The sequence below is a fragment of the Sturnira hondurensis genome, unplaced genomic scaffold (genome assembly GCF_014824575.4).
Source record: "Sturnira hondurensis isolate 20B ecotype Veracruz unplaced genomic scaffold, ASM1482457v3 Scaffold0018525, whole genome shotgun sequence".
NCBI classification, from domain to species: domain Eukaryota; kingdom Metazoa; phylum Chordata; class Mammalia; order Chiroptera; family Phyllostomidae; genus Sturnira; species Sturnira hondurensis.
The window spans coordinates 4,700,889-4,727,103 of record NW_028091156.1 but is presented as its reverse complement, the minus strand read 5'-3'; the positions used below and the strand labels follow the sequence as shown (position 1 = coordinate 4,727,103).

The following is a 26,215-nucleotide window of genomic DNA, read 5'->3' as shown; positions in this document are numbered from 1 at the left end:
CCCGAGGCCCCGCCCCACGTTAGGTTGAGGCCGCCCCGCTTCCCCAGTATAGGTGGCGCTACTGCGGCGTCTTTCTCGGCTGGGGAGGCCGGACCACCTCTGCTCTTCCTCTCCGGACACGAGACTGCAGCTCAGGAGGAAAGACTAGGGCGGCGCAGCTAGGAAAGGGCCCAGAAACAGAGCGTTCCGCAGAGGCTGCGACAACGCGGCAGCCTCCGCCCCCCAGCGGCCAGCACGGCCGTCTCGGTAGCTGTTATGGCCGCCAGGTCACGTGACTCCAGCTCCGCGCAGGCCCGGTTCCCCGTCGCTCCAGCCCAGTAGCCGGCTCCCCGCCTCCCTCCCTTTCTCGCCGGCGGACTTGGACACTGCCTTTCTTCCCTTCGGAGGACTGCTGTCGGGACTCCGAGAAATCCGGTGAGTATGACAAGAGGATGGTCGTCTCCCGGTAATATCCCTGCCCTTGTCGCCTCCGTGGATTCCCAAGCCGCTGGGTCATCCCCTTTTATGCGTTTATTTACACAGTCTCCGTAGACTCCCGGATAGTGGTCCCCAAAACTCTCCTTTTAATACCTTGAAAGCAAAGAAAGAGAGAAAATCCATTTTGCCCCCTCGAATCAATAGTATCAACAGATTCGCGGAGTCCCTTTGCCCTCTTCTCCACCTGCATTAGAGAGGCTTCTAGCTAAACAGGGGGGTGTTTGGTGGTCTTCGGCCGGTCCCTCCCAGGTGGATAGTATCGGCTTTCCAGAAAAATGCCTATTGGGAAAGAGGGGTGCGCTAGCGTTGGCGCCTGCGCTGGTAGCTTGGAACGGGATGGGCACGGGAGGAAGAGGCTGGTGGTAAACAGGAAGTGGGTACTCCAAACCCGGGGCGCCGTTCAGGTAGGTTCCTGCCGGGACCCTCGGGCTGCAGCGTGGGGTGGGGGGCCCTGATCAGTAGTCAAGTCGTCCTGTGGGGACGGGTTAATTGGCATTCTCGACCCGGCTGTTGTACCAGGGTCTCTAAAGGTACCCTGGCACCTGCGGGTGGGCGTGGCGCCCTCTATGCCGCCCTCCCCGGTCCTGGAATCCGGTTTGCCGGGTCTTCGGGAAGGACAGGGCAGAGAATACAGTGCAAGGACACAGAACGTCGGGCACTTGCATCCAGGAAGTGGGTGGCCGCCTTGAAAGAGTATTTGAGGAAAATTCGCTGCTACAAAATCAAGTGTATTTATTGTGTGCCATTTTCTGTAGAAGGCTTAATTTACATGCAGGTAGGTGCTGTATTAGGTTATAAAGGTGATTTGCATGGTTGATGTTCAGAAGAGTATATGTGTATTTTTCAAGACTTGTTAAATGAACTTATCCAGTTTCTTATTGAGAACACACTGCGTTTTTCTCCTCATCAAATATCTGGTACTCTCCAAAACCGGCTTTGTCGTGCATGAATAATTAAATAGCAGAAGAGAAGTGCTGAAAGTAGATTCCATACCCTGTGCAGCCCATGTTTTTTTCCTCCATTATGAAATATTGATCGACAGATTTGTGTAATGCCCTCAAGTTAATTAAACTTTATCAGAATTTCTTGTATATTACTTCCTGGAATCTAATTGCCATAGTAAGATAGACCTTGTAAATCTGCACTGTCTACCTTCAAGGACTTTCAGGCAAGTGACACACACCTTTTCCTTTTAACCTAAAAGGTGTGGAACTTTTTTTTTATTGGCATTTTACTTACATAGTTTTTCACATTTTTTGGTTTTAGGAATAGAAGTTATTGATCGAGTATCATTTTTTAAAATTATTTATTTATTTATCTTTAGAGGGGAAGGGAAGGAGAGAGGAAGAGAAAAATCAATGTATGGTTGCCTCTCGTGCGTCCCTTGCTGGGAACTGGCCTGCAACCCGGGCATGTGCCCTGACTGGGAATCGAACCGCGATCCTCTGGTTCGCAGGCCTGAGCCGGATCCACTGAGCTACACCAGCCAGGGCTTCAAGTATCATTTTTTAATCACAAAAAATATTGATTCTTATTAGCTATTGTTGGGACGTGTATTTATTATAGAATCTGTGCTGTAACCAGTCGGCTGATGCCAGCAGTTCCGTGTGGGAAATACACTTAATTTAAAGCCTATTTCTCTGATAACCGCAGCAGTCCTAATAAGGGTACCGTTTGAACCTGTTTGGGAAATTATCTTTCTCTGGCCTATGCCCTTCTCCCTCGCAGCTGTCCAACTAGAGCCTTGTACTTTGCTCCTCAGAAGTGTAGTTTGGGGACCAGGAGCATTGGCATTCCAGCTCCCACCCCAGGCTGTTCAGTTAGAACCTAACTTTTAACAACAACCCCCCACCCAACCTGGTGTTTTTTCTGTACATTAAGGTTTAAACATGACTGCTCCAGTGTTTTTAACTTTATGGTTATTGTGGATGGACGTCCTTTAGTAGGCCTGATCTATACATAGACTACTATAAATAGACAAAACAAGGTTGACTTAAGGCAGCGAAGCATTTTATTTATATGTGTATATGTTCATGTATATTAAAAATGTATATATTTTGTAGTAAATGTTTATCTTAAAAATAATTATTTTTATACTATTGTTTTTTTTTATACGTCTCTTTTTTGTTTATAGGAAACATCTGGAGAAAAATGACACACTGGTTTCACAGGAACCCCCTGAAAGCTACTGCTCCTGTTTCTTTTAACTACTATGAGGTGGTCACTGGTGCCGCTGCTTCAAAAATTTGCAAGTATGTTTTTAGTCAGTCTCAACAGATGTTGATTGAGCCACCCTTGGACACAGGGTATTTATTTAGGTCCCTTGGTTAGTACAGAAGTATGTAATGCACCGTCCCTAACCTTAGACTTCTTACAAACCTCTAAATGACATGAGTTAAATTGTAGAGTACTTAAACATCGGGCAGGTGTCAGGCCAGGGTCCTTAATTTTAGATCAGTGAGTGTTAGGCTAAAGCAATCACGATAAAAGAGTTAAGCTGTTGTATATACGATAATAGTACAAGAGACTCCACAAAGTTCTGTGTGGGTGTTAGTCATTGGCTGGACTATGAGTTCATTGTGTTCTGACCCTGGGACCTGAATAGCCCTCAGGGTGTTCATATAAGAGAAAGGAGTTTAAACAAATCGTGTAGCTTAAATCGGGGGTTGACAAACTATGTGCAGCAGGTTTAGCCCAGCGCTTGTTTTTATAAATACAGCCTTATTGGAACACAGCCACTTCATCCCCGTTTACTTACATACTGCCGTGGCTGCCTTCGCCTTCTTTCCCCTACAGCCGCAGAGTTGAGTAGTTCCAGGAGAGACTCTATGGGCCAAAAGCCTAATGTGCTTTTACTTTCGGACCCTTTGCAGGAAAAGTTGGCTGACTCCTGATTTAGATAGTAAGAAGGGAGACGACCAGTCCTGTCCATCAGGAAAACCTTTGTTCTGCAGCAGTTTGGCTGGAACGAGAGAGAGACAGAGAGAAAGAGAGACAGAGAGAGAGAGATATTTCAAAGGAGTCAGCCGGCCTGACTGACTGACCTGCTCTGGGAGTCGAGAAGGGTTCATTCCGAAGGGGTGTAACACACCTGACTGATCAGGATGCTGGTGGTACCAGCAAAGGAGAGCCCAGATAGTTGCTGCTTTTTTTGTGGGAAACAAGTAATTGGAGCAAAAGGTGGGGCAAGTGGCTTATGCATCCAGACCAGAGGTTGGCAAACTTTTTCTTTAAAAGGCTAAATAGTAAGTGTTTTAGGTCTTGTGGGCCACCCGCAGCAGTCACTGCTGCATACTCTTGCTTGTTCATTTTTACAAAAGATAAGCTGTGGGCCATATGAGGACAAGTGACAAGTTGCCATTCACCAGCTCCTGATCCTCATCTCTTAAAAGCAGTCCCATCTCAACTGTTTTATCTCTAGCATTGGGCAAGTCTCTTAACTTCTTTGGGTCTAATTACTCAGTTATAAAATGAATAGCCTACGTCAGGTATTTCTAAGGTACATTTTCCTCAAATTATATAATGGTAAGGTGACTATAGCTTTATATGAGTTGGGTGGCAGATGATCAAGTACTTACTGGAAATAGCTGGCAGGCTATTTGAGTGTAAAATAGGCTTTAAGAATTCAGTTTTATTTCCTAGTTCAGGAATTACTTCTTCCCAGCTTCTAGTTCCGCAGCTTAACAATGACACATTCAGAAAGGCACCCATCCCATTTCTGGTCAGCTCTATATAACTGTTAGGCTGTATTTTCTTGGAATAAGCCTCCTTAGAGCTAGTCCCAGTGAATACACACTCCATCTGCACCATTCAAGGTCAGTTCTGTGCTGTCTCCTAAATAACGCTACTACATTACAGGCCTCCTGCCTCTGAAAATAGTTGAAACGTAAGTATTCTTTTACTCAACAAATAATGTTGAGTAAGTGCTTTGTCCTAGGCACCTACTGAATTCTGGGTATACATCCCTACTTTCTTGCTGCTTACAGTTTAAATCCAGTCTTTCCGTAGTCCTTGACACATGGTGTCTCAGTCATTGTCAGTGCGACGTGGTTTCTAGAACTCTCGCTAAGCACGTTGCCTTCTGAAATTACATGTAGAACTGGAACAAGACCAAGTTCGGGCTGAGGAAAGTAGATTTAGGATTGGATACAAAGTCATCTGGTAGAATTAGGCCTCAGAAGAGAAGAGTAGAGAGCCAGAGACTGAACATTTTTGGAGGTGGGACTAAGAAGGGGACATAGAAAAAATACATAGAAGGGACCTTTAGAGATATAAGGAGAACGTGGAAAACTTGGAGTTACTGCAATCGACGGGGAAAAGAAATCGGAAGGAAACAGCCGGTCTGCCATGTGCATTGCTACAGAGAAGTGAAAGGAGGGGGCGTTTTAAATGACTAAGGGCAGCACATTGTTACATATTCTTCGTGTGTATGTTGCACTGTAGAATGCAATTTCATTTTTAAAATGTGGTTTCTACTTAATACATACTTTGACATAACGTCAGATTTTGAAATTTCAAGAAGATAAATCATGCACAAGCATTCAATTTCCATTTCTCGAAATTTCACTGGGAACTGGTCAGTTTAGTTTACTCATTCTTAATTCCTTCCTTCCATTGTAAGTACTTAGGCTTAATTTGTTCATTAAAACTTGCTGTATATTTTTATTATATATCCTATCCATGATTTTCCCCTTTAATTGGATTCCATTCATTTCGGTATAACTTTTAAAACAGTTGTTACTAGGAATTTCAGTTACCCCCAGTGTTAGTCCTAATTAAATGTATTATTTACGTTAGAGGAGGGTTTGTGTGTGCGTGTGTGTTATTTTAAAACTTACAGTTGGAAGGTTTAAGCCACATCCACAGCCACTCGCTGTAAGACGGCTTGCTAATAACCTCGACTCTCTGTCTCGCGCAAGTGACTTGAGGTCGTCCAGGGCACGGCTGCTTGAGCTGTTCACGGATTTGGGCTGCAACCCGGAAGTGATGAAGAACGCAGCAGACTCCTACTTTTCACTTTTACAAGGTCAGTTACATATACGAACTTCGGAATTTTTTTGTTTTTTTTTAAATTTTTTATTATATTGATTATGCCATTACAGTTGTCCTATTCCCCCCTTCATCCCCCTCTACCCTGCACACCCCTCCCACATCTTCCCCCCCCCCTTTTGTTCATGTCCATGTGTCACAAGTTCTTTAGATTCTGTATTTCCCATAGTATTCTTGCCCTCCCCCCATCTATTTTCTACCCACTGCCTATGCTACTTATTCTCTGTACCTTCTCCCCCCCTTCTTCTCCCACTCCCCTGTTGCTAACCCTCCATGTGATTTCATTTCTATGGTTCCGCTCCTGATCTAGCTGTCCTCTTAGTTTGCTTTTGTTTTAGGTGTGGTTGTTAATAACTGTGAGTTTGCTGTCCTTTCACTGTTCATATTTTTCATCTTCTTTTGCTTATATAAGTCCCTTTAGCATTTCATATAATAAGGGCTTGGTGATGATGAACTCCTTGAACTTGACCTTATCTGAGAAGCACTTTATCTGTCCTTCCATTCTAAATGAAATGCTGGATAGAGCAATCTTGGTTGTAGATCTTTGAATTTCATGGTTTGGAATACTTCCTTCCAGCCCCTTCTTGCCTGTAAGGTCTCTTTTGAGAAATCCGCTAACAGTCAGATGGGCACTCCTTTGTAGGTGACTGTCCCCTTATCTCTTGCTGCTTCTAGAATTCTCTCCTTCATTTTAATCTTGGCTAATGTAATTCTGATGTGCCTTGGTGTGTTCCTTCTTGGGCCCAACTTCTTTGGGACTCTCTGAGCTTTCCAGACTTCCTGGAAGTCTATTTCCTTTGCCAGACTGGGGAAGTTCTCCTTTATTATTTGTTCAAATAAGTTTTCCACTTGCTCTTCACTTCCCCTTCTGGTACCCCTATAATTCAGATGTTGGAATGTTTAAAGATGTCCTGGAGGTTCCTAAGCTTCTCCTCATTTTTTTTGAGTTCTTGTTTCTTCATATTTTTCTGTTTGGTTATTTTTTTCTTCCTTCTAGTCCACTCCCTTGATTTGAGTCCCAGTTTCCTTTCCATCACTGTCAGTTTCCTGTGCATTTCCCTTCATTTCAATTAGTTTAGCCTTCATTTGTTCCTCTAATTTTTGACTAAAATTGACCAGTTCTATGAGCATCCTGATCACCAGTATTTTGAACTTTGCATCTGATAGATTGGCTATTTCTTGGTCACTTAGAGTTATCAGCTCCCGAGCTTTGAGTTCTTCTTGAGCCATGTTTTGGTCTGTTCGCACCTGTGACGTATGAGGAGAGGAACCCTAGGTGTTCACCAGGGTGGGGCAACTCAGTTGCTGGGTTGTGATGCTGTACGTGGGGGCGGGGTCCAAGAGGAGCAATAGCGTTCCCTCCACTACTTCCCGCCGCTGGGGCCTGCGCGGTCTGTCTCACTGCTTGCTCCTTCGCTGGTTTATCTGCACACGAATGTGTGACCGCGGTCAGCCTGCTGCCTTGCGCCCCCACTGGGTCTGCCTGTTGCTACCCCACACCTGGTATCCGCCCATGGCTGCCTGGTCGCCTGGGTGGGGAAACCTTTCCTGCCCGATCCTGCTCCACTGCTGGCTCTACCCCTCTTACTGGTCCGGTTGAACGGTTCATTGTTGTCAGGCTTCCATACAGTTCAATTTTCTGTGTTTTGGCTGCATTTTTGTTACTGAAACTTTCTTGACTTTAAACTTGGTTGTGAGAGGAGGCACAGTGTTTCCACCTACACCTTCATCTTGGCGGAAGTCTGATACTACTTCTAAAACTGAAATGTTTTGTACCTCGTTATAGGTTTCATAAATTCGTTGGATGAATCTAGCCAAGAAAGTAAGTTACGATATATTCAAAATTTCAAGTGGACCGATACGTTACAAGGACAGGTTCCAAGGTAAGCAGTGCTAACTAACAGTGCTAAATCCAAGCTGTTTTTGTAACTGTTTAGCCAGTGGTTAACTCATACCCCCTGTATTTGGAGAAATAAAATATAGAGCGGAGCAGCGTTCTGTGTTACCAGAAAATTAATTTGACAAATTACACCTAGACGCCTAATATAGTCCATTGAGTAAAAATACAATGTTTCTCCTGGACCGGGCCTGGTTTTCGGATAATGAGTACAAACGTTAGCTGGAATTGAGTTTCCTTGACTTCCAGGAACACACGGAGAGTGGTTTGGGGATTGGGACACCAGAGCTCGCTTTGGTTCTTTGCCTACATTCAGCAGAACAGACTTTGGTTTTTCCCTGGTTTTTCTTCTCCGATGGATAATTCAGACGTCTTTGGTCCATCTCTTTTTCCCTCTTTCTCCCACCTCCACACCAGCTCCCCACTCTTTTCTCACAGTATTTGTTTCCTTCCTAATTTTTTTCACGGGTTTGGCTCTTTTTATTTTTTTATGTTTATTTTTTTAGAAAGAGGGGAAAGGAGGGAGAAAGAGAGGGAGAGAAACATCAGTGTGTCATTGCCTCTCACGTGGCCCCCACTGGGGACCTGGCCTGCAACCCAGACATGTGCCCTGACTGGGAATCGAACTGGCAACTCTTGGATTCACAGCCAGCGCTCAGTCCACTAAGCTGCACCAGCCAGGGCTTGGCTCTTTTTAAAAACGTCCCCTCAGAACTTTGTTGTCACTCACTTGGAAGTAATTAAAAGAGATCCAATTAGAGCAGGAAGGAGATCAAAATGGTGCTAAGTTTTTATTTAACTACTATTTTTGAACACCGGAGGGCTACTCAGGGGCTGTGTGTCTTTATCTCGATTTGCTGTAGAATTCCTGCTCCGTAGCATCGGGGGGGTGGGGGGGGAATGGAGACGGGGGAGACCAGGGCAGACGCCGAGTGTGGGAGTGTGCGCTGCGGGTCCGCGCAGCACGAGGGGCCGTCCCAGGGCTCCTCGTGCTGAGCCCCTGCTGCCCTACTGGGTGTGGCTTACAGACCCACGGCTCTGAGCAGCGGGACAGGAAGAGTTGTGTCTCGGGGCTGACACAGTGCCGGGCACATGGTAGACATTCAGTAGGTGTTGGTTGGCTTCCTTCCTTCCTTGGGAATGTTGTTTGTGGGATTCATACGTTGGGGAGGAAGTTGGGGACTAAGCATCCTTCCCCATTTTAACATTCTGGGATACTAAGGTTTTCCGAGTCCTCATTTTCTGTTTTTCTTTCTGTGACTCCTTTCTACTTTATCCAAAATTAAGGAATATTTTTCTTTAAAAAGCCTCTTTTTTTTTTTAAAGACTCAAACCTCTCTCATTGTTACATGAGAAAACTTTGGCAGGTTCTAAGGTGTTTGCTTGCATGCTTTTCCCCACCGCGCCCCGTGTCCGTTCCTCTGGCAGCGTCTTCAGCTTTCTGAGCCCAGGCAGAGTTCCGTGATGAAGGCCTTAAGTGGTGGTACTGAATATTCAGTACATCCGAGACTTTTAAGTTACTTTATCCTCGGTTGCTGCTTATATGCAATAGAAAATGCACTAAGAGTGTAGAATGAGTATGTCTTTTCTGAAAACTGTCTTTTCAACTATATGGGCTCTGACTGCTGCTTAGATGTGTTACAGTAGAAGTGGAGTGTTTGGAAGCGAAGCGGAGTAAGATAAATGTAGGAGAAAAGGGAGTTGTTCATGAGAGTGTAACTGAGCGAAACTATCTTATTATTCGAAAGTAAAGTTATAAACTGGAGATGCCCACTAGGTCCCCAGAGGTAATTCGCTTGGAAGTCTCAGTGCTGAAAAGAAGCAGCTATTAAACTATGCATTACGTGTTTTTCAGCAGGCTGGAACTTTTAGGGAGTTTGTTCGTAACTGTCATATTTTTTATATTATAACATTAAACGGGGTGTTGTATAAGTTATTTTTCAATAGGATATGTCTTAAAACTTTTGGGTTTATTTTTCACTATAAGAAGTTTCCACAGCTCCATTCCTTTTAAGATGTAGGCAGCGAAGTGGAATCATGATTCTGGTTTCTTCTCTTTGGGTGATTTTCCTTTATCTTACTGTCGCGTGTGCAAAGTAAGGGTATTTTACTTTCTTCAGCATTTGAGATCATGTATAAGGAGTTTTCAGGGCCTTAGCCGAAGTACAGTGATTAGAATTAGTATTATCTTACTTGCTTGATACGCTCTTGCGTCTTTGTGTCAAACTTAGAATGGGAAGGAAACAAGATGCAAAGACCTTGTTCGTATCGTGTGCTGATTGCCTTAGCGTTCAGAACCCTCCTCAGTTCCTTCTCAGCCCGGCCTCCTGCCCTCTGGTCCGCGATTTCCTTTCACAAGCCGTCCGCTGCAGTCCAGGTGGTTGGGTCTCTGCTCTCCGAAAACTCTTTCCACCTTTTTGTGCTTTAACCGCGTCATTTCCTCACCTGGGGTGCCTTCTGCTTCCCTTGGCCGCATCTTTCCAGGCACAGTGGAGCTCTGAAAATACCACTACACCTTCTCTGTTTAGGTTAGCCTGAAACCATCTCTCCCCTGAAGTCTGTTTTCCTAAAATGTGGTATGAGAGCCACCAGCTCCAGAAGCAACTGGTTGCTTCTCAGAAACGCACATCCTGGGCCCCTCCCAGACTTTCTGGCTCTGAGGTTACAGCCCAGAAGCTGTGGCTCTGAAGCTACTCTCTGTGCAGCAACCTTCGGGGACAGCTGCTAGTCTCACGGTTACTGTCATGGCGTACACACGGGACACACGGGGCCATTGTGTGTAGTCGCTCGTTGTCCGTTGTGTCATGTCGTATCTCCCCGTCTATGTGAAACACACGTATGTTTTCTTCGTTTTTTGAGTTAGCGTCTTGTTCTCTGTGATCTTGAGTCAGATGTACAGTGGGTCTCATGTAGAGATGTGTTAATAATTGCCAGAAATTAATGATCATTTTAATCATTCTAGTGCCCAGCAGGATGCTGTTTTCGAATTAGTTTCCATGGGATTTAACGTGGCTCTGTGGTACACTAAATATGCTTCGAGACTGGCTGGAAAAGAAAAGTAAGTTAAAAAGGAACAGTTTACATGCATACACTTATGTTATTCTTCTAGTACACGGAGCTTTGTTATTAAAAACTGTAGGCTTTTGGTAAAAAGTAGCGCTCCAATAAGTGAAAGGTTGCCTCATAATGTTAGTATTTGTATTTTAACTGTCAGAATTATGGAGCCCAGTGTCAAAAGGGGAAGAAAATAATCTTATCATGGGGAAGGTCTTTCTAAATAAAACCCTATACCAAGGAAAGAAAGATATTCAATATTTGGTTATGTAAAAGTACCATAAACAGAATTTTAAAAATGACAGATGAGTCAAAAAAAGTGCAGTGCGTATTACAAATTATTTTTATGATGTATACTCTTACGAATCAACAAAGAAAAGACCAACAAATCAAATGAAAGTAAGCAAAAGACAAACAGGCAGTTCACAGAAGAAGAAATACAAAGGCTTATAAGAGTACAAAAGATGTTTTGAAGGATTAGAGAACTGTGAAATAAAATGAGATACAATTTTTGTAGTAGTTAAAAAAGGTACTAGCAACACGAAATCCCCTACCAACTCCAGTGCATCTGAACATGGGAATAATGCGCAGCCACTTCAGAATGAAGTTCATGGAAAGAGCCTTGACTTGGGGTGGTGAACAGTACGGGACAATGTACAGAGGTGTGCTGTAGAATTGTGCACCTGAAATCGCCATCATTTTATTAGTGTCGCCCCAATAAATTTAACAAAAGTATAAAAATGAAGTTGTATGAGTTGATTTAAAATTATTTCTAAAAAATAAAAAAAATCCCTAAAGTAATGTAAGTAAGTGACTAGAACAAGAGCAGAGTAGTGGATATTGTGTATTTCTGCTTCTCAGGTGTGTGCATGTTTTATGCCTGTTTGTGCACAGAAGGTTATCTGGAAGGGGAAACAGGGAGCCTGTTCAGACCTCTAGACAGGTCTCTTGTTCCATTTGTGGTCTCTTCTCTTTGGATAGTTCTCACGTGCATTTGTTAAATGTCAAGCTAGATTTTCTAAAAGGGGAAAAACGAGTGGTGAGAACCATGAATGACTGACTGGGTGTTATGATAATGGATTCGTTTCTGGATTTGACGCAGAAATGGGATTTACCCGCTAAGTAATGTAACCACTGTCTTTAAGCATAACAGAAGAGGAAGCGAAAGAGGTCCATCGAAGCCTGAAAATTGCAGCTGGGATTTTCAAACATTTAAAGGTAAAAGAATAATAAAATAGAAATCCGATACTTCAGTTCTTAAATAATTTTTGTTTCTTTCATGAGGGGCGGGGACATTATTTCATTACGCAGAAAAGTACTGGTGTGTGTTCCGGTTCCCTGATGTTAACTACCTTGCTGGTGAGTGCAGCCAATTAGAGAATAGTAAATGTCTCCGATTCAGAAAATCGTCAGTGAATTTTACAATTAGATGATTCAAGTTGTAACTCAGTGCTTATTCTGTCTGTTCTGCAAAGGTAGGAGAAAAGCACAAAGGCCACTGCTCCTCCCCATTTCTCGCCGCCGTCCGCAGCCGTGGCCCGGAGCAGTCGCGGGTCTGCAGAACCGAGCTGCTGGGCGTGCTCTCTGTACCTCAGCGAGACCACCAGAGGGGCGGTCGGCACACACCACTCATATTAAACGGCCTGATTCGGGCATTAGGGGAAAGATCCCTGTATTTCCAACCCGAATTACGCCACCTCGTTCCGATTCAACCACCACTTCCTGGGCCCCAGTGTCGGGTGTTCCTGGGATGAAGTGAGATGCCTTCGCAGCAGTGGAAGGCTGTGACCCTGAGTTAGCTGCCGTCCCCGGGGAGAGTGGACAGTGCAGGAGGGAACGTGGCTGAGGTGAAGATGGGACCTGCGAATCTAACCAGTCTGTTACAACCCACATTTCGCTCCTGAATCTCTTGTTTTTACAAAAGCTCACAAAAAGCTTTAAAAGTTTTACTATACAGGAGCTTGTAGTCTCCATCAGCTTAGTGTTCCTTCTTAGCATATTTTTTTTGTTACTATCCTAAATTTCTGATGAATCCCCAAACTGAATGTCTCAGCTTCCATTTTCTTCAATGCTCACAACTCAGTTAAAAGAAATTTGGTTTTTTATTTTCTTTCTCTTTCAGGAAAGTCACATCCCAAAGCTTATCACGCCTGCAGAAAAGGGGAGAGATTTAGAAGCACGACTCATCGAAGCTTATGTCATCCAGTGTCAGGCTGAAGCTCAGGAAGGTAGCCTAGATATTGTAAGGCTGTTTGTTTTGAAGAAAGTCTGTGTTGGCGTTAAAAAAACTTACTTGAAATCAGAATTAGCTGGAATTTTCGGGCTTTGACAAATTCACAGTGAGAACCAACTTTATCTGTAGCGCTTGCCTTCATTTGTAGTTAGTAGGAAAAGGCCTTGAATTTAGTGGCTCTTTTTAAGAGGATTTTGATTTCTTGCTGTTTCTGACCCTCCCCTTGTCCCCTCTGCCTCGCCCAGCTCTTTGCTGTTTCTACTGTTGGTCTGGCCTTGAGATCTTCACCTTTGAATGGTGGGAAATAAACGAAAACTTAGGTGAAAGCAATCAAGAAACTTTGTAGGCTTTTGTTCTGCTTTATTTCAGATTCCAGTGCCCTGAAAGTATTTGTTTCCTCTTCCATCATGCTATTTTATAGTTGTGCTTTTCTGTGATTAGCTGGTAATTGGCTAGTGATTTATAGAAAGAACCAACAAGCTAGTGTTTGCTGTTTATATTTGCATTTTCTGTACCTTAACTTTTCATGTTAAAACTTCTAACAAACTATTAAAACCCCCAATAGATTGTTAGACTGTTATTGATGTTACACTTGAATTTAGAGTCTATGCAAACGAACTTAATTCTGTGTTCTGTGTGTGTGTGTGTGCGTCACAGTAACGATTGCTCGGGCAATTGAACTGAAACACGCTCCTGGGCTAGTAGCCGCCCTGGCCTACGAAACAGCCAATTTCTATCAAAAAGCTGGTAAGTGTGTAATTCTGTCGTTACACCTTTAGTCTTTAGCTTTTCACATTAACCTCTTGGCTAAATAGGGAACAAGCAAATCAGAAAGATGCTCCGGTTTTTCATTAGTTAGAAAACTGGAATAACATCTGCATTACTTTTATGATTTTTGTTTAAAAGAAAAGAGCTGTTCATCATTAATATTGCTGCATAGCTTCTAATGGAAAGGGTGATGCTATACTTTTTAACCAGTTATGTCTAATAATTAGACAGCTATTTTGCTTTTGAAAGTTTTTTGGTTTTTATAACAACCTTACAGTTAATTATTCTTAGTGAGACAAACTGAAATCCTAAGAATTAATATAACTGGTCCATAATTGAACAGCTAGCAGGTGGGAAGCTGGGACTAGACTGCTGTTCTTCTCATTTAGCCTGTTTTTCTCTTCATTCACTTTTTGAGGAAACACACACAAGTTTCTGTTGATGGAATGGTTATTAGTTTAGTTGCTGGTATACGAAGATCAGTAAAACAGACTCACAGTTCAGGGAAGGGGACAGACACATTAGTAGAGCGTGAAATGAGGTGGTGTTACCGCGGTGAAATAAAAACTTAAAGCATCAGGGTGTGTTCGCGAGGGCTTCCTACAGGAAGGTGGCATTTCGGCCCTTTTCTGAAATATAAATAGAAGCTCTCAGTTTGCTAGGAAGTGTCAGCATGCAGGAAGAGAGCATTCTGTAGTCTGTACAGAGATAAAAAGGAACTTAGCCCCTTGCAGGATATTTGGACAGATAGTCTCAACTAAAATATAGGGTGAGTGCTGGGAAGACAAGTTGAGAAAGTAGGCACCTGTGAGATCATGAATTGGTTTGAAAGCTTATCTGAGAAGTTTGGCCTTTATTCGGTAGGTGTCTGGGATTCATGAAAAGCTATCAAGTAAATCCAACTCATTGGATTTGAATTTTAAAAAGGTCCCCAGGGTTGTAAGATGAGAAATAGGAGGAGTGGGCTGGCTCCCCTCAGCACTTTGGAAGAAGTGGCAACAGCCTGGGGAGGAAAGGATGAAGGTGTCCACGAAGATGGCAGATGGGAAGTGGAGGGAAAACAGATTTGAGAGCCGTGTGACGGGCAGAGGTGGGGGCAGTTAGGAGAGTGTCCTTCATGTCTCTGACGTGGGTGACTAAACTGCTCTTTGCATGGCTATATACATTTTAAAAAATAGATAATAGTGTAATTCATGTTTACCTTGAAGTTCTTACATGTTTTTACCGTTATGTTAAGCCTAAGTTACGTTAACCATCACGTCAAAGAGGGACCCTGGTATTGAACCAGTCCTATTCGTGTAATTAAACTGTAGTCGGTGGAAAAATAAATCACTTTAAATAAGGCGAGTGTTTTAAAAAACATGTAAATGCTTGAGCTTTAGACCTGAATGGCATTCTGCTTGTAGCGTCTGAACACATGAACTAAAAATCTTCTAGCGAATCAGGGTGAAATGATATTTTGCTTTTTAAAATGTAACTTTAGATCATACTTTATCCAGTTTGGAGCCTGCGTACTCTGCCAAGTGGAGAAAATATCTTCTCTTGAAAATGTGCTTCTACACAGCTTACGTGAGTATTCGTGCCCTGAAACAGTGTGAATGACTGTCCCGCCCCTCGAGTGCCAGGTGGGCCGTCTCCCCAGACGCTTACTCGGCGTCTCACAAAGAATGGGCAGTTCCCAGTGGGTGTTCCCAGGCAGCCCGTGCAGCCGGCCATTGCGAACTAGAGCGGGCGCAGAGATGCTGGAGAGTTTAGAGCTGGACTCTAGCAGTGGAGTTACTGTTTCACTTACACCCACTTTTCGGCTGGAACCTTCTGCGCACTTCATAAGGAGTCCTCTGGCTGCATCCTGGGCACTGGCAGAGGCGGTTACTAGTTCTAGTCTCAAGGGATGCCACGCCCCATAGCGCCTGCACTGGTGAAGAGCCGTCAGAAAGCACTCTTCGGGAAGTTGCTTCTTTGTCTCTCGTACCCACCCAACAAATCTGTCAGTATTCATTTTGTTGGTTAGAATGTCATGTGGGAGATCATCAAAAACCTTTTTCAAATCTAGGTAGACGTTTGCGTAGTTTTACCTTGTAATCTGTTTTAGGCACACTGTAAAACCATGTGTGTGCAGTCCTTCTATTGACATAGACATTGAAAGATTTCAGGCCACTCCATTTCTCTTAAAACCTGTTTAGTCCCAACTCCCACGCGCCCCCCCTCTCCCTCCCCATTAGGGCAGTGATGGCCCTCCTTTGTCTGCGGTGCCCTAAGTTTAGAACCAGGTTTCAGCTGCCGTGGTTAAAAGGCCAGTTAGGCTCACAGGCTTGGTGTAATTCTCCTGTGGATACTAACAGAGATGGGGGAAGCTGACTCAGGGAAAGAAATATGAGGGATTCCGCTGAGACTTTGGGCAGTGGACGGGGCAGTGATCCGTCCAATGAGCGCATGAAGCAATGGTATGGGGAGCATCACCTGGGGAGAGAGTGAACAGAAATCTCTGTCCATTTCTCAGGCCTACTGCTACCACGGTCAGACTTTGCTGGCTAGTGACAAATGTGGTGAAGCAATCCGGTCTCTCCAGGAAGCAGAAAAACGTAAGTTTTCCTGCCAGAGTGTCCACTCCCTGTTTCAAAACAAGTGTTTTACCATGGAGGGGAGAGGCAGTTAAAAGAGATTTTGGCTGAGTTCATGGAAGGGAGTGGAAAGAGTGAGGGAGTTGGAGAAAAGAGTAAATGGTTCGGGAACTGGGAACCTGGAGAGGAGAGCCGCCTCCCCTCACACTGTTACTGCTGTCATGCTAAGTGAGTAAGGAGCGGCGCGGTTCCCTGCCATCTCGGATTTAAAGCCTCGTGAGTGTAAATAGGCAAGAATGAGCTGTGATTAATTGCCTTTCTCCCCTCTCATGCGCAGTTTATGCAAAGGCAGAAACGCTGTGCAAAGAATACGGAGAAACCAAAGGACCCGGACCCACAGCCAAGCCTTCAGGACACTTGTTCTTCAGGAAACTCGGCAGCCTTGTGAAGAACACCCTAGAAAAATGTCAGAGAGAAAATGGGTTCATGTGAGTGCGCTTAGTAGTATTTCAGTAATACTCAGAATACAGTGGTGTACAGGTGACTTGAAAAACACGGGTTTGAACTGCTTAAGTCCATGTAAGTGTGGGGGTTTTTTGCTTTTTGTGTTTTGTTATTTTTGTAAATAAATGTGACTTTCTTTTTTTTTAATTTATTTATCTTTAGAGGGGAAGGAGAGAGGGAGAGAAACATCAATGTATGGTTGCCTTTCCTGCGTCCCCTGCTGGGAGCTGGCCTGCAGGGAACTGGCCTGCAACCTAGGCATGTGCCCTGACTGGGAATCGAACTGAGATCCTCTGGTTCGCAGGCCTGTGCTCAATCCACTGAGCTGCACCAGCCAGGGCTCTACCTGTGACTTTGTGATGCATGGTTGGGCATCCACAGAGAGGAGGATGCCCTTGCTGATCTATGCATCACCTGTTTCCAAAGGTTTTATGTCGGACTGCAATTCAGATTAGCATGAATCTTCTCTTTACATTGGTAATACAGTTCACGTGTGTTAAACTGAACTTTTATTCTGCTTCTGATGATGAAATATCAAAGCAGATTTCAAAACTTCAACACGAATTGTTAACACATAGCCCCCGATACTGTCCTAATTTTTCCTGGGTTCCCTGCCGCTCTTTCTCCGTGTGTTACGTACGCCTTCGCATCTCCTTTTGTGTGTTCATCTCACTCTGGCTTCAGGGAAGCAGGGAAATCGAATCTAAAGCAGGGAAACGAATCTTCTGCCAGCCTGTTTTGTTGTTAAACTAGCTGTGTTCAAACTGGGGATCGCCACCAATGTAGGTTGGTAGATAACAATGTTGTTAAAAGACTTTTAAAGTTCGGATTTTAAAATTATGAGATAATTGGAAATAGGAAACAGTTGTGCTCAGATGTGGACAAACTGGAGAGTGAAGTGTGAAGATAAAACCACAGTCCTGTTGTTTCCGTTCCCTCCCTTACAGAACTAACGGTATCTCTCCATGTTGTGAGGTCTCTCTTTTTGGTCCCCAGCCACGCTTTGTAATTTCTTTCACGTAGGTCTTGTACATTTTTGGTGAAGTTCATTTCTATCAGGCTTCTTTTTAGCATTTTAAGTAAAGAACTAACAGCAAACATGAAACAAACAACTTATCTACAGCAGGCTGCAAAACAAACCTGTCTCGTCCCTGCTTTTTCCTCTTTCCACCCTCCCCTTATACCTGCATCTGGCCAGACCGAGGGCCGTCTCCCCCGTAAGCATACCCAGTTCAACTTCTGTCATGTCCGTGGGAAAGCACCCGACCCCCAGACTGAGTTCGTCGCCCCCTTGGCGTTCTCATGGCACTCTGCAGCCGTCTGAGCTTCAGTCCCGCGCCCCGGCGTTGGCGAGGTTTCCGGACCCTCTCACCTGCTCACCTGTAAGCTCTCCTGCATGAGGCAGGACAGTCTTCTCTGTCTTGTTCACTGTAAATTGTCTTTTTCTAGCACAGGGCCTTGAACGTCATGGGCAGTTCACAGTACGTGAATAAATGAATAAATTGCTGTTTACATGGCTTTTTGCAGTTACTTTCAGAAAATTCCGACAGAAGCCCCGCAGCTGGAACTCAAAGCCAACTACGGTCTCGTGGAGCCCGTGCCCTTCGAGTTTCCTCCCATGAGCGCGCACTGGACCCCGGAGGCGCTGGCCGCGTTTGATCTCACCAAAAGACCCAAGGATGACAGTGTACGCGATGGGTTTCTGTTCATTCACAAGTGTTTAACAAGAATTCAGAGCCAGCATTTCGATGCTTTTCTCTGTATAAGCAGATGTGTGTGCTTCTCTGAATGTGAACTAGCTCACGGCAGTTATTAATCTGGCAGTGCTTGGTGGGCTTTGTGGTAGAGGGGTCTCAGAACCAGACCTCCAGGCCCTCGTTGCCTTTTGGTTTACTGCCGAATTGCCTGGCCTCGTTTTCAGTGCATTGTCTTCCATTTCTCCTGTGTGTCGGGGCCTCCTTTATCCCAAGCGTGAGAGCGCAGGTCCGAGGAGGACGCCCCGTCCGCGTGTCTGTGGCTACAGCAGCACTCTGTGTTTCGGACTAAGCGTAGTGCAGGGTGACTGAAAAGTTGGCCTGATTTCAGCAGTCTATGAAATTGTGCAGGCTAGAAATAAGATTGTTCTTATTCACTTACATCAAAGTACTCCTCTGTACTAGGTCAAATAATAGATTAGGTGGAAATGTTGAGGTTTGACTTCCAAAATTCGGAGGGATCTTGTGGGGTGGCTGGGGTTGCGGGGGAGTGGGAATTAATCCTTCCTTGAATTGGGTGTTTTTTATGTAATTTTCTACATACACTAAAACCACTATTTCTTAAAAGAAGAATCTTTCTATACCGTTCAGCCTCCAGAATAATGCCCTAAGAGGTAGCCCATTACTAGCATGAGCAGTTTCCGAACTGAAAGGCTCCTCACGCATCAGTCACCTCCTTTCTCCTTCCTCAGAGCAGCATTAGCTTGATTCATGCCCGCCCACAGGGTTTCGTCCCCCTGTGTGGCTTCCGGTCGTGTCTGCCGTTGAATGGATGTGTAGCTTTGGGGACAGCTGTGTTCATCTCAATGTTACATAATTTAATGTAGCAGCTTTTAAAAGTCACAAGTGGAAAGAGCTAGTGTTGGTTTTCCAAATCGTAGTTTACGTTCTCACCTCGCATCTTGCTTTCTCCCCAGACCAAAGCCAAACCGGAAGAAGCGGTGAAACCCGTGAAGGAACCAGACGTCAAGCCCCAAAAGGACACAGGGTGCTCTGTCTCCTAAAGTGCATACGGTCTCTCTGCTGGGGGATGAGCTGGACCGTGGGCCTGCAGTTCGCACTTCCAGAGAGGATTTCTCCAGAGCCTGTCCAATAATTGAGTGCACCCAGCGGGCATCTGCCTTCAGCTTAGGGCTAGACTTTTAATACTAGCGAGGGCTCCCACTTTGTTTCTGCACTCCTTTTCAGCCAGGACATGTGAAAGGCATTACTCTGACCCCAAATAGTGTACTCAAGGGTTGGTTCCTCCCCAGCCCACACCCTGAGTGGTAATATTACAGGTTAACATACTGTAGACCAGAATTAGGTGTTTCTGGGTGTGTGTTCTATCTTCACAAAAACTTTTTCATTTTGCCTCCTCTTACTTGATACCAGGAGAAGGGCAGGAGTCAGTTTTAGACGTTTTCCCCATCACCATTTTGTGAGTTGTAGCACAGGCTTATGTTCCGAGTTAGTTTTCTTTTCCAGTGGGAAAAAAATGTCCCTTATAGTTAAAGATCAGAAAATGTTTATCCCCAGCCCCTTAACATATGTTGAAATCCATAGTTTGCTCAAAAGTCAGCGTTTGTAGGGGATTTGGGGGCTGTCGGAGGAAGCGTTGGTTTTCGGTGGCCCTGCCCTTCGGTTCTGTCTCGGTCGAACCTGCAGGGGCTTTTGCGAGCGCCTTTCTCGTGAGCGTTTCACTTCGAGGACAGAACCTCGGGACAGCTCGTAGGGTTTCTGTGTGCGGGGAGGCAGGAGGAAAGGGTTTCGGAGAAGTGAGATGTTGCATGATGTAAAGAAAAACTTCCGTCCTAAAGGAGGTGAGCTGTTCTGAATTACACCGGTAACTCAGCTCTGTTTAAGAAGTTACAGTACAATGCTTTCCTTACCTGATTTCAGTGTACCTTGCTTTTATATGGTTTTCTAATACGCTCCTCCTGTCCAAATTACGTTGCTTTAGGCCAAAGGCCATAGCAAAAACTTAATAAAGCATACAGATACAGTATGATCTTAAAGATGGCTTGTAATATTTGAAACAGTTTAGTGTCTGTACCGACTTGGGATATAGCAGGTGCGTAATACGTTCACAGAAGTCACACATCTGTAGGGTTATCTTCTTTCGATGATTCCCCTAGAGCATTAGCTGATTTTCCTGTTACAAATAAATGGATTGGCTCCCCTAGTAAAAATCACAGGAGTGGTGAAAACCGAGAGCTTACTGCGTTCGAGGCACCGCACTGAGCCCTTGCGTAGATGGTTGCTTGAGTCCCCTCAGCAGCCCGGAGAAGAGCGTAGGGTCCACGTGACGGGTAAAACAGGAGTGGCCATTTCACCGCAAAGAGTAAACGGATCATGCCGATCTGGATCAATGTTGTGTCATGTGTGTGATTACTTACATCGCAGCTCATGCTCTCAATAAAAAGCACACGGTATTTTTTAAAATACATGGAAATGCTACCAAAAATAAATGGAAATGCTCCTTGCCGGAAAACATTTTATAGTTGAACCTGCAGTTTCCAGAATAAGTGGAGTTATAACTGAACAGACATTTAAGTTTGCTGTCTGTAGTAAAAATGTTCTCATTAAATTTCGCTGCATTCTGCTTACAAAATCATTTGCTACGCGCCGTAAACTGACAAGGTCCAGTCGTGCTCCGTGCTGTTGTCTCACTCGCCAACTGAGTGTGTCTTGGGTACCAGTGCTTGTTAACCCAGTCGCTCAGTTTGCCCTTGACATCACTGTGGCTCGTACTGCCATACACGGCGTGAAGATGGGGCGATGTTCTGAGCTTCTGTAAGGTGGTGTAGATACAGGTATTTTAATCCGTAATTGGCAGCTTTGACATTAGCAGATACATGTTGACTCAGCAAAAGGGACACCTCATGACTAGAATATCCCAGTATTTATCATAGTCCTTGAAACTTGGGACTGGGGAAGTGCAGGGAGGGTACGGAGAGAGGTCACTTCTGTGTTATGAGAGGTCACTATTGCATACACTTCACACTTCGTTTCAAGAGGATAAGGACAGCTAGCATTCTGCTGCAAGTATTGTTTGTATAATGGATTATCTTTATTTATGAAAATAAAAGTAATTTTACTAACAGTTTCACTGGCATTTTTATCTGCTTTTCTATAAATATTTTTTAATATATTTTATTGATTATACCATCTATAAATATTTTTACATTTATTAAACCAGTATTAGTTAATGGCATGCAAAATTACAATTTTTCACAGTAACATTTAAAAATGACATGTATGTCCGTTGCTCTATGCTATGTGAGTTCATTAAATAAGATGCCTTGATCTATTTGGTCTATGTTTATTGGTACTTCATACCACCTCTTAATCTCAAAGTAGGGTTTCAGTTGGCTTGTACGTCTTGTTCCTAGTACTTAATCCACATGATAAGTAAGTTGTGTACTGTGTTCAGGTAGCCAGAGAGCTTACCACACTGTACAGGACTCTAGAAAACTTAGTACTTTGGAATCGAGCTGGCATTTTCAGTGCTCTGAGTATACTCAGAAATGAAACCATATTCAGAAATAGTTCCTTCTTCTCCAGAGTAATAGTACTCTGGAAAATGGTATATTTCTTATCTTTTAATGTGTGTGTAAAAGTACACTGCAGCATTTCAAGGTCAGTGAAGACCAGGTACCCATGGGGCCATAGAAGTCCTGTCCCATCACCGGAGGTTTGCTACTTGGACCATCTGGGGAAGCGCCTGAGGTGGAAATGGAAGACAGATGGGCCAGCAGGGGCCCAGGGGACTGTGCTGATGGGCTCAAATGTCAGCTCTTGGCTTCATTTTAACCTGGTTCATTTGAAACCTTTTTGATAGGTGGAAACCAAGAACTCTAGGAAATCTGTTTCATAACCATCCTGAAGTTAAGTGCTGAGGTCTAGAACTAGTGTGTTATTTTGTCGGTACAGATTAAATGCTGGGTTTCAGTGAAGGGGTCAATTAAAATGAAGTAATTAGTGTGTAAATGTAATAAATATATTTGAAAGTAGCCATTTTAACATCAGAAAATAAAACTGCAAGTCTGTTCGCCTTATTTTTCCAACTAATATCCAGGACCTTCCCCCCACCCATTAAAATGAACTAAACGTGTGATTCAGTTATTAAATGCCGAGTTCCAGCTAGGTGTCAGGTGTGGGGGCAGGAGATACTGCAAGGAGCACATAGGTAAACCCCTCCCACTCAGGTGGGGCATGAGGAGGGAAGCTGGAGACAGGAAAAGTGAAATACAGTGTGTGTCCCTGGTGGTAAGAGCCAAGGAAACAAACGGAGTGGGTAAGATGTTGAGGGGTGGCGGTGGTGGTCAGGGGCATGGGAAGCCGTCCTGAAACAGCAGCTGCAACCAGACCCTTTGCGTTAAGGACCTGAAGGGAGGGTGGGAAGGAAGACTCGTCCCGAGAAGAGCCGCAGCCCAGGCCACCTGCCTGTGGTCGGGGTGATAAGTGAGGGGAGGGTGGTTCGAGGCAGGGTCGGAAGAGTGTTGGGGGCCAGGCGGACAGCCTTGGAGGCCGTGGCACAGACTAGGCTCTTCCTCTGGGTGAGGGGGGGACCCACTGAGAGTTTGAAGCAGAGGAGTGACATGATTGAAGAGGTAACACCTCTGGGTGCTTCTGAGCCAAGTCGGTGGGGGCCCTGCTGAGAAGGCTGCACTCAGCGAGGTGAGAGGCGGCGGCTTAGACCAGCGTGGCTGCAGTGCGGTGGTGGTGCCAGGATCCCCCCAAAAGCCAAGAGAATGTCCTGATGGGTTTCCCATGAGGTGCAATGAGTGGGGGAGAATCAAGAAAGACTCCCGAAGACTGAAATGACAAGACAGCCAGAGGAGTAGGCGGGGCTGAGTATGCGGTGGGGGGACCGCAGGGAGAGGGGCGCACTGAAAGTCGAGCAAAGGCTCAGGCCTTCTGGGATGCACGTGCCTATGAGACACCCAGGAAGAATACTGAGTGGACAGTCGAATCTATGAATCTGGGATGCAGGGAGAAGGAAGTCTGACCTGGAGATTGCGATGTCCGCTACAAATGTGTGTGTGGATGGCGCTGAAAGCCAGAAATAAGATCTTCGGGGCAGGAGATTTAAAAACAAAAAACAGGAGCCCTGGCTGGTGTAGCTCAGTGGTTTGAGCAGGGGGCTGCGAATGAAAGGATCGCGGTTCGATTCCCAGTGAGGGCACATGCCTGGGTTGCAGGCCACTTCCCAGCAGGGGACTCATGAGAGGCAACCATACATTGATGTTTCTCTCCTTCTCTCCTTCCATTCCCCTCTAAAGATAAATAAATAAAATCTTTAAAAATTAAACAAAAAAAAAACAACAGGAAAGATCCAATCACAGAGCCCAGAGGCACTTTAACATTAAAGGTCAGGGAGATGTTACAGTCTGTTAACTGCCTTGTATACTTAGGGACAATTCCCAACAAACTAGAGTTGGAGGGTTTAAGAAATGTGAATAGAGGCGCTCGTAAGAATTAAAGCCCATTGTAGGAAATATTTGGGGTCCTCCGGAAAAGGGCGCTTAAAAACATCCACATCCAACTACTTGGTGTGAAGGTAGCAATACTCCCAAGCTTTTCGTAAGTAAAATAAGGCAATTCCACACCTTTGGGTATGAGCCCCTTGTACATGCCAGGCACTGTGACTACCAAAATGACTTCCACAGAGCACGCCCTAAGTTTTCCAGCAGGTGGCAGAAAATGTCCACTAAGTCGACTGCAGGTAAGTCAGCTTCCTCAGTCTGCCTCTCTCTCTTCCCCTCCCTTTAATTAAAAGAGCGCCTCTGAATTAGGAGACGTACCTGTTTATTTAACACACAACGCTAATTGTTGCATAGAGCAGCAGCTGAGGTTTCTGCAGAGACCCATCAGCTATCACCCATCCCTAAGGGACTGGGGGCGACAGGCGTCTGCGGTGCAGAGGGCTCCAGTTGGCTTGGAAATGCTGGCATTGGCATTGGCAGGAGGGGGTCTTGAGAGGAGGACATTGACTGGAATGAGACTGTTAGGCCCTTTTCCTAAACTTCTGATATTTAAGATTTTTAGCTACCTGGATATTATTCTCCGAGGACACCTCCAGCCACCACACCATGATCTGATACGGAGGCTGTGAACAGAGGTGGTGAAGGTCACCTCCATTGGGAAAGGCTGCTGATGGGGACTCAGGTTCATCCAGGAGCCAGCACTCCCAGAGGTCTCCTTCCAGGTCCTCTGATGCAAGACTTCCTAGTTCCTTTGATTTCTGGCTTGGGGGTGGGGACCGGGGAGCAGAGCCTATGACAGTGCGGGCCTGGATGTTGGCAGATTCCTGGTACATCCCAGGAGTCAGTAATAGGAACTCTGCCTCTTTGGAACGGGGGTCCAGGCCCAGAATAGGGTTGCAGCCTGTGGGGTCTGCACCCCACCTCACCCCCCCACCCCCACCCATACCCCTCAGCACCAGAATGCAGCTAAACCCACATGTGCAGTTCGCTCTTCTGCAGCTGGCTCCTGGGAGCAGAGGCCTCTCTTAGCCCCCAGGTGTCCCCTGTATGAGGCACCCGACCCAGCCCTGCCTTGCCCTGTCCTGTGCACACTCTCGAGGTGCCCCCAGACCTGGCTTCCTGGGCACTAGGTGCCATTGGTTAGATGGCACCTTGGAATGACTGAGAAACTTTGGGTCTCCCAAGAGTCCACACCGGTGACCAGGCCTCTCAAGACCCTTGAACTGTTGCAGATTCTCGACGACCTCGAACCACACCGCACAAGCAAGGGTAGTGCGCATCCTGTCTGGAGGCCTTGCCCAGCAGGGGCGCTGCGGGCCTCCTCCGATGCCAGGGCAGGTCCGACCACCTGCACATCGGCCTCTTTGGAGGAGCGCATTCCAAGCGTAACCCGATCCCCGGGCTGCAAACATGGCGACAGTCATTACCGAGTCTATCCTGCCGCTGATGGGGCCCTGAGGCCTGACCAAGAACCAGGGCACCGGGTTGTCTCTCATTCCTGGGAGCCCTGCTCCTGTCCGTCCTGGCCTCAGAGCACCCAGGATACATGGCTTCGGGGTTAATGGGAGCCTTGGTCAGGAACGGGTTTGGACGTTGCCAGTGTTCATAGAAGGTGACCTTCCTCCAGCCTGCGTGGCCTGCGCAGGACAGCAGCTCCTGTGACTACAGCTGTCTGCCCCGCACTGCGCACCTGCCCCTGCAGGAGACACCCCCACCCTCCCTGCCTGGGTGAGCGACTCCCAGATTCCCAACTCACAGGCCCACGACCCAGTGCGTGTTGGATATTCTAAGCTGCCAAATACGGGGAGGATTTTTGACTCAGCAATGGATAACTAATACATATTTTTATTCGGAACTATTCCTAAGGACCCAGGTACTTATCCGAGAGTCATAACGCTCTGGGAAGCCAGAATTTGCCTTGCTCCTCAAGGCCGGACTGGACCCATTGAGCGGAATGGCCAGGCCTCTACCCCACGGTGGTGGGTTGGGGCCAGGCCATCTGCCTCTGGTTCAGGGTGTGCTCCATTCCCACCACCGTTAGTTTCCACTTTTCCGCCCCCCTGCTGATTCACCCAGGTGGGTTTCCAGGGACCAGCAAAACGCTTCTCTGTAATACCAGTCACGAGCCTCCCCTTCCCCCGAAAAAAGTTAGGCTTCAAAGAAATACAAGTCTTTAGTGTTACAGCTCACTCACCGACCCACAGCCATCTTTCCCCAGGCACGGCCATATTACCGGGTTGACTCCGTAGGCAGGGCTGCTACCATTGGCCATGTTCATGGCCAGACCGAATTCTCCACAGCAACGGTCTAGACAATGGTTTCCATCTTGACCCCAGTCTGGATCCCCCTTTCTTAAGGTGGGTTCCCTCTTGGGCCTTTATTGTGCTTCACGCCACATAGCCTCAGTCATTATCATCCCTGTCCACCCTACCTCATTTTTATATCTT

At 45.7% G+C, this 26,215-nt stretch overlaps 1 protein-coding gene across 1 annotated transcript; it reads left to right on the top strand.

Annotated features, from left to right (window-relative positions):
• Positions 1–32: 32 nt before the first annotated feature.
• Positions 33–21,382, top strand: BROX (BRO1 domain and CAAX motif containing). Its single transcript, XM_037069544.1, has 13 exons — positions 33–414; positions 2,612–2,729; positions 5,397–5,503; positions 7,313–7,409; positions 10,386–10,481; positions 11,623–11,695; positions 12,600–12,705; positions 13,368–13,457; positions 14,962–15,047; positions 15,979–16,060; positions 16,377–16,527; positions 18,071–18,230; positions 19,215–21,382. Exons 2-13 carry the CDS (start codon positions 2,629–2,631, stop codon positions 19,299–19,301), a joined length of 1,236 nt encoding a protein of 411 aa, XP_036925439.1. The 5' UTR covers positions 33–414; positions 2,612–2,628; the 3' UTR covers positions 19,302–21,382.
• The last annotated feature ends 4,833 nt before the right edge of the window (positions 21,383–26,215 follow it).

Bases quoted from the DNA above. Each gene is read 5' to 3' on its own strand.
- BROX (XM_037069544.1), top strand. From the start codon at position 2,629: ATGACACACTGGTTTCACAGGAACCCCCTGAAAGCTACTGCTCCTGTT. The intron at 2,730-5,396 runs GTATGTTTTTAG...GTCTCGCGCAAG, and splicing joins GCTGCTTCAAAAATTTGCAA to TGACTTGAGGTCGTCCAGGG. The intron at 15,048-15,978 runs GTGAGTATTCGT...TCCATTTCTCAG, and splicing joins TGTGCTTCTACACAGCTTAC to GCCTACTGCTACCACGGTCA.